Source organism: Eurosta solidaginis, chromosome 4, assembly GCF_040869045.1.
Source record: "Eurosta solidaginis isolate ZX-2024a chromosome 4, ASM4086904v1, whole genome shotgun sequence".
NCBI classification, from domain to species: domain Eukaryota; kingdom Metazoa; phylum Arthropoda; class Insecta; order Diptera; family Tephritidae; genus Eurosta; species Eurosta solidaginis.
Genome location: NC_090322.1, coordinates 262183715 through 262199310, shown reverse-complemented (window position 1 = coordinate 262199310; position 15596 = coordinate 262183715). Strand labels below are relative to the sequence as shown.

Here is a 15596-nt window from a genome sequence, read left to right as displayed (position 1 = left end):
CGGGAGAAAAGGCTTTGAAGAGATTTACAAGGTATACTCTAAACAGCTGTCGCCTTGTCCGTCCTGATTTCACGTTGTTTAAATTTTTCCCAAATTATTATATAAATTACAAAAAATTAAAAATTGCTTCAAAATAAATGTTTTCATACATTTAAAGCAATAAGGGCAACCCCCGTTTAATTCACACAAATAAAAATACAAATTTTTTAATGTAAAATTTTCGATTATTGACAAAAAAAACTGACAAAACTGGCAACATATGTTAATCAAAAATCAATAAACTCGAAATCAGTAAATAACAAGTAAGGAAGGTTAAGTTCGGGTGTAACCGAACATTACATACTCAGTCGAGAGCTATGGTGACAACATAAGGGAAAATAACCATGTAGGAAAATGAACCGAGGGAAACCCTGGAATATGTTTGTATGACATGTGTATCAAATGAAAGGTATTAATGAGAATTTTAAAAGGGAGTGGGCCTTCGTTTTATAGGTGTTCGCCTTTTCGAAATATCGCCATAAAGGTGGACCAGGGGTGACTTTAGAATTTGTTTGTATGATATGGGTATCAAATGAAAGGTGTTAATGATTATTTTAAAAGGGCGTGGGGCTTAGTTCTATAGGTGGACCCCTTTTCGAGATATCGCCATAAAGGTGGACCAGGGGTGACTCTAGAATTCGTTTGTGCAATATGGGTATCAAACGAAAGGAGTTAAAGAGTATTTTAAGAGGGAGTGGGCCTTAATTCTATAGGTGGACGCATTTTCGAGATATCGCCGTAAAGATGGACCAGGGGTGACTCTAGAATGCGTTTGTACGATATGGGTATCAAATGAAAGGTGTTAATGAGCATTTTAAAAGGGAGTGGGCCTTCGTTTTATAGGTGTTCGCCTTTTCGAGATATCGCCATAAAGGTGGACCAGGGGTGACTTTAGAATTTGTTTGTATGATATGGGTATCAAATGAAAGGTGTTAATGATTATTTTAAAAGGGCGTGGGGCTTAGTTCTATAGGTGGACCCCTTTTCGAGATATCGCCATAAAGGTGGACCAGGGGTGACTCTAGAATTCGTTTTGCAATATGGGTATCAAACGAAAGGAGTTAAAGAGTATTTTAAGAGGGAGTGGGCCTTAATTCTGTAGGTGGACGCATTTTCGAGGTATCGCAATAAAGGTGGACCAGGGGTGACTCTAGACTTTGTTTGTACGATATGGGTATCAAATGAAAGGTGTTAATGAGTATTTTTAAAAGGGAGTAGGCCTTCGTTTTATAGGTGTTCGCCTTTTCGAGATATCACCATAAAGGTGGACCAGGGGTGACTTTAGAATTTGTTTGTATGATATGGGTATCAAATGAAAGGTGTTAATGATTATTTTAAAAGGGCGTGAGGCTTAGTTCTATAGGTGGACCCCTTTTCGAGATATCGCCATAAAGGTGGACCAGGGGTGACTCTAGAATTCGTTTGTGCAATATGGGTATCAAACGAAAGGAGTTAATGAGTATTTTAAGAGGGAGTGGGCCTTAGTTCTATAGGTGGACGCCTTTTCGAGATATCGCCATAAAGATGGACCAGGTGTGACTCTAGAATGCGTTTGTACGATATGGGTATCAAATTAAAGGTATTAATGAGAGTTTTAAAAGGGAGTGGTGGTAGCTGTATATGTGAAGGCGTTTTCCAGATATCGACCAAAATGTGGACCAGGGTGTCCCAGAACATCATCTGTTGGATACCGCTAATTTATTTATATATGTAATACCTGCCAAGATTTTAAGGGTTTTTTATTTCGCCCTGCAGAACTTTTTCATTTTCTTCTACTTAATATGGTAGGTGTCACAACCATTTTATAAAGTTTTTTCTAAAGTTATATTTCGCGTCAATAAAGCAATCCAATTACCTTACCATATTTCATCCCTTTTTTCGTATTTGGTATAGAATTATGGCATTTTTTTCATTTTTCGTAATTTTCGATATCGAAAAAGTGGGCGTGGTCATAGTCGGATTTCGTTCATTTTTCATGCCAAGATAAAGTGAGTTCAGATAAGTACGTGAACTGAGTTTAGTAAAGATATATCGATTTTTGCTCAAGTTATCGTGTTAAAGGCCATGCGGAAGGACAGACGGACGACTGTGTATAAAAACTGGGCGTGACATCAACCGATTTCGCCCATTTTCACAGAAAACAGTTAACGCCATAAAATCTATGCTCCTACCAAATTTCAAAAGGATTGGTTAATTTTTGTTCGACTTATGGCGTTAAAAGTATCCTAGACAAATTAAATGAAAAAGGGCGGAGCCACGCCCATTTTAAAATTTTCTTTTATTTTTGTATTTTGTTGCACCATATAATTACTGGAGTTGAATCTTGACATAATTTACTTATATAATGTAAAGATATTAAATTTTTTGTTAAAATTTTACTTTAAAAAAAAGTTTTTTTTAAAAGTGGGCGTGGTCCTTCTCCGATTTTGCTAATTTTTATTAAGCGTACATATAGTAATAAGAGTAACGTTCCTGCCAAATTTCATCATGATATCTTCAACGACTGCCAAATTACAGCTTGCAAAAGTTTTAAATTACCTTCTTTTAAAAGTGGGCGGTGCCACGCCCATTGTCCAAGATTTTACTAATTTTCTATTTTGCGTCATAAGTTCAACTCATCTACCAAGTTTCGTCGCTTTATCGGTCTTTTGTAATGAATTATCGCACTTTTTCGGTTTTTCGAAATTTTCGATATCGAAAAAGTGGGCGTGGTTATAGTCCGATACCGTTCATTTTAAATAGCGATCTGAGATGAGTGCTCAGGAACCTACATACCAAATTTCATCAAGATACCTCAAAATTTACTCAAGTTATCGTGTTAACGGACGGACGGACGGACGGACATGGCTCAATCAAATTTTTTTTCGATGCTGATTATTTTGATATATGGAAGTCTATATCTATCTCGATTCCTTTATAAATGTGAGCTCTGCTCAACTGAGTATAAAAAAAATATATTAAATAACCCTAAATACCGGTACAAATATATCCAAATCGGCAGATGAAAAAATTGTAGATTACAGTTGAAAGGTTACAATAGGTATCTATAAACGTACATAGGAATCGAAAGATTTAATATCGGCAGAAAATCGGATAAAATCAAAGACAACCCAATAAAAATCGAAAAAATTCTGCGGAACGTTCTACAAATCCGTAAGAGTCGTAACAAGACGACTTAAATTGATGAGCTCTATAAAATTTGTTGAAATTTTGTAGAGAAGCATAACATTTATAAAAAAAAACAACAAAACATAACATTATGAAAAAATCGTATAAAGTAGGCAACGGAAAAATGGCAGTGCCAATTTTTATCAATTTTTGGCAAATAAATTCTTCTTCTTTTATTTTCGATATTTTAGATCTTATGAATTTCCTAACATAACAATTCGAAAACAGAAAAAAATTTTACGAAAATTTCAAGCTTTTAATTTGTCATTCTATAAGTATACAGTTTTTTTAGCCCAATCAATTTTAAAAATTAAAATGCATAAAACAGATGCAAATCAATGAAACGCTCGAAGTTTAGTAACTACGCACAACTTGATTTGAATCCCATATTCTACATTGCAGCTTAGTAGTCATATTGTGACGAATATTAGCAACGCTAAGAGATACTATCATTTCTAAGCCAATACTAAGCAGTGATTTGTATGCACATCAATAAATCAATCATTATGTCTATACGTATGTCCATACAAGCAGCGGAGAGCAACGCACAAACACATGCATATATCTGAGATACTCCCAAGTGTAGGCAATAATTTGTGCAAGTATCACTCACATATACACGCGCATATGGGAAGCTATAGACGTAGTTATAACTGCACTAAATTCTTTACAATATGTCCAGCACACCATGCAGGCCAAATTGAACTAATAAATTTGCATCCTGATTTTATTCTGCTTTTCTTGACAGTTCTGTCTTCTTTTCAGTAAAATTTTCAATAACTTTTTTCCTTAACTTCATTTTAACTATATTTCCCACCCAGCCGCGAAAAAATGCGAAATGAACATCTAATTAAGGCTGAGCGCTTTGACTGTTACAACACTCAACATTTACACATACCATAAATATTAGAGTGGTTGAAAAAAACAAACAAAATTTGGAAAGACGCAAACGTTGCTCCCCAGTATTTTTCCTTGTGAAAAAAGAAGAGACACTTATTTCTTTAACTTGTAAAACAAAGTGATTTCAGAGCTCCCGCTCGCCGTTTATATAAAGAAAATTGAGATGCTCCCAGTTTTCATGTTTTCATATTTTGTCAGTGCAAAAATTGTTTTTGCATGTTAAAATTCGTGTTTCACTGGGAAATATTCCTATTAGTTCACAGCTTCCGTCGATGGATAAAATGAGTGTGGCGCCTAAAAATATGTTGTGAAATTGAAATCGGTGAAACTAAATTTTGACAATATTACGTATTGTTTTGGGTTAAAAATCTACATTACGTAATCCTTATCGCTGATGACGAAGTCCATGCAAGCTTTTCAAAATTCAAAATAGCGGACAACATTTTTTAAATTGATCTGATTCTCTTGAAACTTTGTACGGGGGGTATTATGAGGTAGCTGACTTTGAATCCGATGTCATTTTTTCAAAATTTAAAATGCTGGACCGAATATGGCATCAATATTTTTAAAAGTGATTGTATTCTCTTGAAACCCTGTATTCGGCGGCTTATGATGTTTTTGATTTTTATTGCTTCAAATAAGAATACTTAGGGCCATTTTCTTAAGTAAACTCAAAGCCGTATCTGTCCGATAAAACCATTTTTGTGAAATTCGGGTTTGCAGGAAATATAAATTTTAAAGTTCACGGTCTTTATTATATTCAAAACACTCTGTCCTCAAAATACAGACTTTCCAAAAAAACTCGTTTCGTTTAGTTTTTAATTGACCGCCAGATAGGATATGCTATTTTGAATTTTGAAAGAATAGACACGGGACTCGAAACCAGCAACTTCAGAAACCCCCGAATACCAATTTTAAGGAGATTCAAAACACTTTGAAAAATGTTGACCTACGTATTAGGACCGCCATTTTTAATTTTTAAAAACTGATACCGAATTCCATATCAGCGATGACGTACGTAATCCCTTAATGCTGAATTTGAGTCCAAAACAATCCGCGGTGTGTTCAGAATTATCGCTTCAGTCTTACCGGCTTCAATTGCGCAACATATATTTAGGCGCTACGCGCGTTCTAAGCATCGAAGGCAGCTCTGAACTAACAGAAATATATGCCAAAAGATGAATTCTATCATGCAAAAAAAACATGAATTTACCTATATATTGACAAAATATTGTGACGAATACTAGCAACACTAAGGGGTACTATCATCTCTAAGCCGATACTGAGCAATGACTTGTATGCACAAACCAAATTAATCATTATGTCTACACATATGTCCATACAAGCAGCGGAGAGTAACGCACAAACACATGCATATATCTGAGATACTCCCAAAAGTATGCAATCATTTGTGCAAGTATCGCTCACATATACACGCGCATGGGCTATGAGAGAAGTTATAAAATCTTGCATCTGTAATTATAGCTGAAAAATTTATAGCTGATAACTAACTAGTAAATTCTGGAAATAGAAGCGCCTAGAAATATGGAACGAGGCAATCGAAGAGTATAAAATAGCCCAATCTGAGCAATCAGCAATCAGTTTGATTTAAGCATTCTCTCAGTTGCGAAGTATAAGTGTTATTGTGAAGTACTATAACAAAGGCCATTTTGCATTATTGAATAGTGGAGTTATTTATTCAACAGTTTAGTGATGCGAACGTTAGTAGAAGGTTGCAAATAAGAGGAATTGCACTAAATTCGTTACAATATGATAGTATGAAAATTGAAAACATTTCGATCTTTTTTTTATAAAAACGACTAGTGCGATCTCTAGAATCACTTTTTTTACAAAATAAAGGAATATGTGTCTGTTATTTTTGCACAAGAAACAAAATCGGGGGATAACGTTTGCGAATTATCTAAAAAGTGCATTTTTTAACCACTCTAATACATATGTACAAAAACAATTTCGACTCGAATATCATTGGGCGTGCTGCACTTTTTCATTTGATTAATTCTGATTTATTTTATTTTAGTTTTTTTATTGAACAGTACAAAGGAAAAAAAATACTGTTTTAATTACCATCATTTTCTTTGTAATTACCATTTCCATTTTGCATTTTACTATTGTATTGTATACTTTTTCTTATATTATAGATTCCACAAATTATCATGCTAACATTCGATGGTGCTGTAAATTTAAATAACTATGATCATTATTTGAAAATTTTCAATGGCAAGCGAAAAAATCCAAATAATTGTGCGATTCGCGGCACATTTTTCATGTCGCATGAGTATAGGTGAGTAAGAATATTAATTTGTAGGTGTAACGATGTAAATGTATGGCGATAACTTTTAATTTCTATATAACAAAATGTTCAAGGTGAAAAAAAGAATCGATTAACCCATGTCTGTCGGTCCATCGGTTTACGCGTCGGTAAAGTTGCGTGACTTTTGAAATTTCTTAATGAAATTTTTTTATGTATATTCCTTGGCGCTAATTTCCCACTATTATGAATGAGCAAAATTAGAGGATAGTAACTATTCTTTTTTTGAAAACTTTTGTACCCAACATAATAGCAACTATTTTTCTTATAGTAAATAGAAAGTACATATGAAAAACCAATTATTATTACGCTAGTCACAAAAATGCTTCGCTGAGTTGACACGGAATGACCCCTGCAAAAATATATACAATTGTATGGTTGGGTTTCTTCATATCAAGATAAAACGTGACAAATATATAAGTTTCTATTCAAGGCTTTAAAGTAAAATCTTTTACAAACAAAAGGCTCTTAATTAAATGTTTTATTCCTACGATGAAAAAAATTCTATGCTCTTTAAACTCTCGAAAATGAGAGAAAAATCCCTGACCAATGCAAGAAGGCACATGTCCCACTAAATAAACATACATGTACTCGCATACATGTTTGTAAATCTAGCATAAGATAAAATGTATAAAATCCAGAGGTTGCATTTAATGGTTAGCCAGAAAAAGAAATTCGACTCTTCGCGGATAATAATGACTTTATTCCCGAGATGTTCGGGCTAGTACCTTAATGGTGCTTGCTACCCGAACGTACGGGATCTGCATCCGGCAAAGGACCATCAACATCGATAACACTCCCCAAGGCTTTCCGGGGAGTCATTATCGCAACGACAACAACACCAACAGAGCACAACCATCGAGCACGTTTTGTGCTCGTGCCCTGCGCTTGACCAGCTAAGACTTCAGCTATTAGGGGTGATACAACTGTCATATCAAGAAGCAGCAATTGGCATAGGTCCTAGAAAGCGTCTTGTATTTGCCAAGAGGGAAACGTTTTTTTAAGACATAGGTCCAGGTTTCTAAATGGGGTTTTTGAAAGTGGTTGTTAAACTAACTTCTGGTAATACTACGGTCTCCTTCAGTCTATGTGAGGTCCACATAGACCGGCCAGATCAACCTAACCTAAGCTTAACATTATGTTACAAAAAAGAATCTGCAAATAATTGTTATTCCTTAAAAGTTAAACCAAAAAATGATGATGCGTCCGAAAGTATCATTTTGGGGTTCCGTAGGCACTGTATCCGGGAGCATTTGGTGATAATTCTAGACTTTCCAGGGATCATTTAGAACCATATAGAAACATTTTTTAATGATGTTGGGGTTATTCCGGGGCTATTTTGAGATCATTTCGATTTTTTTTTTTTTTGCACTGTTTCCAGATTATTTTGGAATCGATCTGATGCGGCTCGGAAAAGTTAATAAACAAATACGAAGTGTTATCACATCTTTGGAATGGGGCAGGGTAATGCTACAACAGTTGTCGGCCTGCTGTCGGATTATTATCGGTGAATTATCGACTTTCAATGGGTTTTTATCAGACCGCTTTTAACGTGTTATCGCGTTGTTAACGATATCGGAAAATCATGAACGTATTTGCTATCTACAAGATGTTGGCTTGTTTACCATTTTTTATAGATAATAACTCATATCTATCAGTTATCGGTTTGTTGTCAGCTTGTTATCACTGAATCATATTCTTGTTTGTGGCTTTTTATCGGTTTGTATCGACGGGTTATTAGTATATATGTCATAACAAACTGATGAATCGTCGGTAGTACTCTTACCAATAGCAAATCTGTAATACCCGGACTTAAACTCGATAACAGGTCAATAATTTTTCGATATCGGTCGATAACTTATCAATAACAAAGTTTCTAATAAAAATACAAAAATTTCTCGATGATAACTCGATAGTTTAGCAAAGCAAATTGACAATTTTTAAGAGATCAAATTGATAAATGTTCGATATATTTGCGATAAAAACCCCATACTGTGTCGCGTCGCTTACCGATGCAAACCCCGATAACACATCGAAAAACGTTTTTTATCGATAGCCCGTCTATACCTCGCCGAAAGCACGGTGATAATAAAATTGATAACTTTCCCTTTTCCCTTGCATTTCCTCCATTTACCGTTAGACACGGAAACATACAATATCGACATTGAAGAGTTGTTTAAAGAGCAAATATTACGTATTTGAAATATCGATTGTGGCAACTGTTATTTGCAATCTCTGCTAAATCATATGAGACCACGACTTTTCTTTAAACCCTTTACTACATATATGTTATTCTTTAACAAAATTTTGAAAATTCACGGCATTCCATTTTGTTCGCTGACGCTTAAAATGCTTTGAGCTTACATTTCTCTATGAAAGAGAAATGTGTCGCGTATTCGCAAAAAAATTCACATGATTCAATGTGTTGGCTGCCATTTGAAATTGTTTCAAGTTGTTTCACATTGCTTACACAGATATTCCATATTTTCGTTCTCGATTCCAGCGACTATAAAATATGGTCATACTTTTTAGCATGTTTCTAATTTCTTTATTTTTTACACAATTTTTGTCAGCACTGAAGCTTTCACTGTTTAGTCAAGCCGAAAAAAATTTGAACAAAGAGATTTATTTGATATTTCAAATAAAACTTCACTTTTGTTACCACTAAACTTGCGTAATTATGGCACATATGTACACACATACATACATATTTACATTCACAGAAATGAAAACTATCAAGGCCTCTTTGAAATTTTGTAAAGAAGTTAAAGTGTTGTGATTTTGGAACACATTCTAATTTGACAGTGACAGCTTTTTTCAATAATTCTGCTAGATAAATGAACCGATTGGGTTCATATATAGGAAGAAGGTCAAAATGTATCCCGTCGATACCGACCTTTAATAAGGGTGAGGGTGAAAGATTATTTTTACTTCTACGACGTCAAGAACCTCTCTATGCTATTTCGACTGATAAGCTTTTTCGGAGGATAAATACCCAAACTTCATTTTCTGAGCGAAACAAAAACTGCTTTTTTCCGAGGTAAAGAAATTCAAAAACTCTGTCCTAACGAAATAAAAAACTCAAAAAGTACTATTATTTTCTGAGGGAACCAAAAAAGTATGCAGATAACTACTATTTTCCGTTCGAAATAAAAAACTTAGAAAGGTTTCTGCTATTTTCTAAGGGAAATAATAGACTCAAAGAGGAGTTATATTTTTCAGTACGAAATAAAAGACAAAAAAGTAAGTACTTTTTCCCGTACGCAACACAAAAAGGTCAATACATATATCAAAAAGGCTGCCATATATGAAACACAGGAAACAAATGCTATTTTCAGAGAAAAATAAAAAAATCAAAAGATAAACACTATTTTCTGAATACGAAGAAATTCGAAAATTAAAGACTCTTTTCGGAATAAAATAAAAAGCTCCAACGAGGATTTTTGTGAGATAAATGTAAAACGAGCAAAGAAGCTACTTTTTATTTAACATTTTCTGCGAGAACAAAAACACTCAAAAAATTACTACTATTTTTTTTTTTTTAAGAAATAAAAAGCTCGGAAAGTTACTACCTTTTTATACTCAGTTGAGCAGAGCTCACAGAGTATATTAAGTTTGATTGGATAACGGTTGGTTGTACATATATAAAAGAATCGAGATAGATATAGACTTCCATATATCAAAATAATCAGGATCGAAAAAAAAATTTGATTGAGCCATGTCCGTCCGTCCGTCCGTCCGTCCGTTAACACGATAACTTGAGTAAATCTTGAGGTATCTTGATGAAATTTGGTATGTAGGTTCCTGAGCACTCATCTCAGATCGCTATTTAAAATGAACGATATCGGACTATAACCACGCCCACTTTTTCGATATCGAAAATTTCGAAAAACCGATAAAGTGCGATAATTCATTACCAAAGAAATACAAAGCGACGAAACTTGGTAGATGAGTTAAATTTACGACGCAGAATAGAAAACTAGTAAAACTTTGGACAATGGGCGTGGCACCGCCCACTTTTAAAAGAAGGTAATTTAGAAGTTTCGCAAGCTGTAGTTTGTCAGTCGTTGAAGATATCATGATGAAATTTGGCAGGGACGTTACTCCTATTACTATATGTACGCCAAATAAAAATTTGCAAAATCGGAGAAGGACCACGCCCACTTTAAAAAAAAAAAATTTTTTAAAGTAAAATTTTAACAAAAAATTTAATATCTTCAACAGCATATAAGTAAATTACGTCAACATTCAACTCCAGTAATGATATGGTGCAACAAAATACAAAAATAAAAGAAAATTTCAAAATGGGCGTGGCTCCGCCCTTTTTCATTTAATTTGTCTAGGACGCCATAAGTCGAACAAAAATTAACCAATCCTTTTGAAATTTTGGTAGGTGCATAGATTTTATGATGTTAACTGTTTTCTGTGAAAACGAGCGAAATCGGTTGATGCCACGGACAGTTTTTATACACTGTCGTTCGTCTGTCCTTCCGCATGGCCGTTAACACGATAACTTGAGCAAAAATTGACATATCTTTAATGAACTTAGTTCACGTACTTACTTGAACTCACTTTATCTTGGTATGAAAAATGAACGAAATTCGACAATGACCACGCCCACTTTTTCGATATCGAAAATTACGAAAAATTAAAAAAATGCCATAATTCTATACCAAATACGAAAAAAGGGATGAAACATGGTGAGGTAATTTGATTGGTTCATTGACGTGAAATATAACTTTAGAAAAAACTTTATAAAATGGTTGTGACACCTACCATATTAAGTAGAAGAAAATGAAAAAGTTCTGCAGGGCGAAATAAAAAACACTTAAAATCGTGGCAGGTATTACATATATAAATAAATTAGCGGTATCCAACAGATGATATTCTGAGTCACCCTGGTCCACATTTTGGTCGATATCTGGAAAACGCCTTCACATATACAACTACCACCACTCCCTTTTAAAACTCTCATTAATACCTTTAATTTGATACCCATATCGTACAAACACATTCTAGAGTCACCCCTGGTCCACCTTTATGGCAATATCTCGAAAAGGCGAACACCTCTAGAATGAAGGCCCACTCCCTTTTAAAAATACTTATTAACACCTTTCATTTGATACCCATATCGTACAAACAAAGTCTAGAGTCACCCCTGGTCCACCTTTATGACAATATCTCGAAAAGGCGAACACCTATAGAAATAAGGCCCCCTCCCTTTTAAAGTACTCATTAACACCTTTCGTTTGATATCCATATAGCACAAACGAATTCTAGAGTCACCCCTGGTCCACCTTTATGGCGGTATCTCGAAACGGCGTCCACCTATGGAACTAAGGATTACTCCCTTTTAAAATACCCATTAACACCTTTCTTTTGATACCCATATTGTACAAACAAATTCTAGGGTCAACCCTGGTCCACCTTTATGGCGATATCTCGAAAATGCGACCACCTATACAACAACCACCACTCCCTTTTAAAACCCTAACTAATACCTTTAATTTGATACCCATATCGTACAAACACATTCTAGAGTCACCCCTGGCCCACCTTTATGGCGATATTTCGAAACGGCGTCCACCTATAGAACTAAGGATTACTCCCTTTTAAAATACTCATTAACACCTTTCGTTTGGTACCCATATTGTACAAACAAATTCTATTGTCACCCCTGGTCCACCTTTATGGCGATATCTCGAAAATGCGACCACCTATACAACAACCACCACTCCCTTTTAAAACCCTAATTAATACCTTTAATTTGATACCCATATCATACAAACACATTCTAGAGTCACCCCAGGTCCACCTTTATGGCGATATTTCGAAACGGCGTCCATCTATAGAACTAAGGCCCACTCCCTTTTAAAATACTCATTAACACCTTTCGTTTGATGCCCATATTGTACAAACAAATTCTAGGGTCACCCCTGGTCCACCTTTATGGCGATATCTCGAAACGGCGTCCACCTATGGAACTAAGGATTGCTCACTTTTAAAATACTCATTAACACCTTTATTTTGATACCCATATGGTACAAACAAATTCTAGGGTCACCCCTGGTCCACCTTTGTGGCGATATCTCGAAACGGCGTCCACCTATGGAACTAAGGATTGCTCCCTTTTAAAATACTCATTAACACCTTTATTTTGATACCCATATTGTACAAACAAATTCTAGGGTCAACCCTGGTCCACCTTTATGGCGATATCTCGAAACGGCGTCCACCTATGGAACTAAGGATTGCTCCCTTTTAAAATACTCATTAGCACCTTTATTTTGATACCCATATGGTACAAACAAATTCTAGGGTCACCCCTGGTCCACCTTTGTGGCGATATCTCGAAACGGCGTCCACCTATGGAACTAAGGATTACTCCCTTTTAAAATACTCATTAACACCTTTCTTTTGATAACCATATTGTACAAACAAATTCTAGGGTCACGCCTGGTCCACCTTTATGGCGATATCTCGAAAAGGCGTCCACCTATGGAACTAAGGATTACTCCCTTTTAAAATACTCATTAACACCTTTCGTTTGGTACCCATATTGTACAAACAAATTCTATTGTCACCCCTGGTCCACCTTTATGGCGATATCTCGAAAATGCGACCACCTATACAACAACGACCACTCCCTTTTAAAACCCTCATTAATAACTTTAATTTGATACCCATATCGTACAAACACATTCTAGAGAAACCCCTGGTCCACCTTTATGGCGATATTTCGAAACGGCGTCCACCTATAGAACTAAGGCCCACTCCCTTTAAAAATACCCATTAACACCATTCGTTTGATACCCATATTGTACAAACAAATTCTAGAGTCAACCCCGATCCATCTTTATGGCGATATCCCTAAATGGCGTCTACCTATAGAACTATGGCCCACTCCCTGATAAAATACTCTTTAATGTCTTTCATTTGATACACATGTCATACAAACACATTCCAGGGTTTCCCTCGGTTCATTTTCCTACATGGTTATTTTCCCTTATGTTGTCACCATAGCTCTCAAATGAGTATGTAATGTTCGGTTACACCCGAACTTAACCTCCCTTACTTGTTATGATTAGAATTATCTTGGTCCCAGGACATAGTGATATGCTACTTTTTTCCGTGATAAATAAGTAGCTCTTTAACCACGCTGCGCTTACCATTTAGCTATAAAGCGGTGGTTTGTTTTGACTGATAAAATCCTACTTCTATTCCTTTTTACCAAATATATTAGATCAGCGTTGCTCCATCTGTTGCAAGACACTGATAATGTTGGATTTGTTTATTGTCAATTACTTTATTGTTGCTAAATGGTTAGCACAGCGTGCCTAAAGCATACTGATGATGAAGGCTTAGCACCCTTAGAAATTGATTTATCTGCGCAGCTATGGCAGGTTTTCTGAAAAATTGTTTACTTACTATTCCAAAAACAAAACACAATTTTTCAATTATAGAAAAATTTAAAAAAAAACAATAATAATTACAAAAAATTATTGTTCTGGCCTTGAGCTCGTTTCGAACCTTGAATCCTTTATCAGTAGGCCGATAAAACAAAAATATAAGTAGCTACTATTTTCTGAAAAAAAAACAAAAACCTCAAAAGGTACGAATCATTTTCCAAAAAAAAATAAAAACTATTTTCTGAAATGAACGAAAAACTAAAGAAAAAATTACTATTTATTAACAATTTTCAGTCAGAGCTAAAACACTGAAAAAATAAAATAAATAAATAAATGTAAGGCGCGATAACCTCCGAAGAGATCTAAGGCCGAGCTTCTCTTCCAATTTGCGTCATGCTCCTCTTGATTTTTCCCTACAAATTGGCCGGACGGGACCTACATTTTTTATGCCGACTCCGAACGGCATCTGCAAGGCAGATGAGTTTTCACTGAGAGCTTTTCATGGCAGAAATACACTCGGAGCGCTTGCCAGATACTGCCGAGGGGCGACCCCGCTTAGAAAAATTTTCTTCTAATCAAAAAGTAACTACTATTTTTGAAAGAAATAAAAAACTCGAAAAGTTACTACTTTTTTTACGATTAGGATTATTTGGGTTCGGACCATAGTGTTATACTATTTTCTGTGAGACAGAAAGAACTCAAAAAGGAACTACTATTTTTCTGTGAAATAAAAATATTTGGCAGAGTTAAAAACCCCAAAACGGAACCAATATTTTTCGCACGAAGTAAAAAACTCAATAGGAAGCTACCATTTTCTAAGAAAAATACAAAACTCAAAAGACACCTACTTTCTGATATAAATGAAAACTTTATTACATTACTTTCTGCGAGTACTAAAACACTCAAAGAGTAACCACAATTTTTGTTAAAGAAAAAGAAAACTCGCGAGACCTGCTCATGTTGCTTTATACAATTGTTTTTGTTATTGATATTAGAGAAAAATTGCAAAGTTTACAAACGGCTATGGTTACTAGGACATGTTTCTGAATTTCACTTCTTCATCAGCTGGCTTCTCGGGAGCTGAGTATTGAACTCGAAATCTCAAACATTCATACCTTATACTAGTGTAAAAGTAGGTGCCTTTAACCATTCTGCCATATGAAATCCCCGCTGCGCGCCTATAATTACACCACATAATTAGGATTAAAAAGCATATAGAAATAGTGTGTACCTAAATAGTTAATAATGAAGGAATAGCAACAAACAGCGGGCTGGGGCATTCATATGGCTGAGTGGTTAAAGGCATCTGCCTTTACACTAGTATGAAGTATGAATGTTTGAGATTTCGAGTTCAATACTCAGCTCCCGAGAAGCCAGGTGTTGAAGAAGTGAAATTCAGAAACAGTAACAGTTATCAATAATAATTATTTTCTCAAAATGTTCTAAACTCATAAAAAAGAATCAATCAACTTATCTACAGTCTGTGTAGAAAGGAAAGTATTGGTGTACTTCTTATTTAGGTGGTATTACCCTTTTAGTATGATTTTTTTGATTCAAATAAATAGCATATATCTGCAATCCCCAATTTTAGCACATTTCCAAAATAAATCACATACAATTTATCGTTTCTTATTACTAGCCCACGACTGTAACTAAATATGTAGAAATCGCTCACAAAAAAAGTGTTTGCTGTTAAGAAGTAAAAATTTTCCCTTTTTAGCTGAATAGGTATTTTTTTCTTTTATATATTT

The 15596-nt window shown here is 35.0% G+C and overlaps 1 protein-coding gene across 1 annotated transcript in view; it reads left to right on the top strand.

Moving 5' to 3' along the window:
- Positions 1 to 15596, top strand: part of Cda4 (chitin deacetylase Cda4) — a 196635-nt gene that overhangs the window by 102334 nt on the left and 78705 nt on the right. The window contains exon 5 of the mRNA XM_067785879.1: positions 6267 to 6409. Within this exon, the coding sequence (XP_067641980.1) occupies positions 6267 to 6409 (143 nt within the window). The remainder of the gene's footprint in view (positions 1 to 6266; positions 6410 to 15596) is intronic.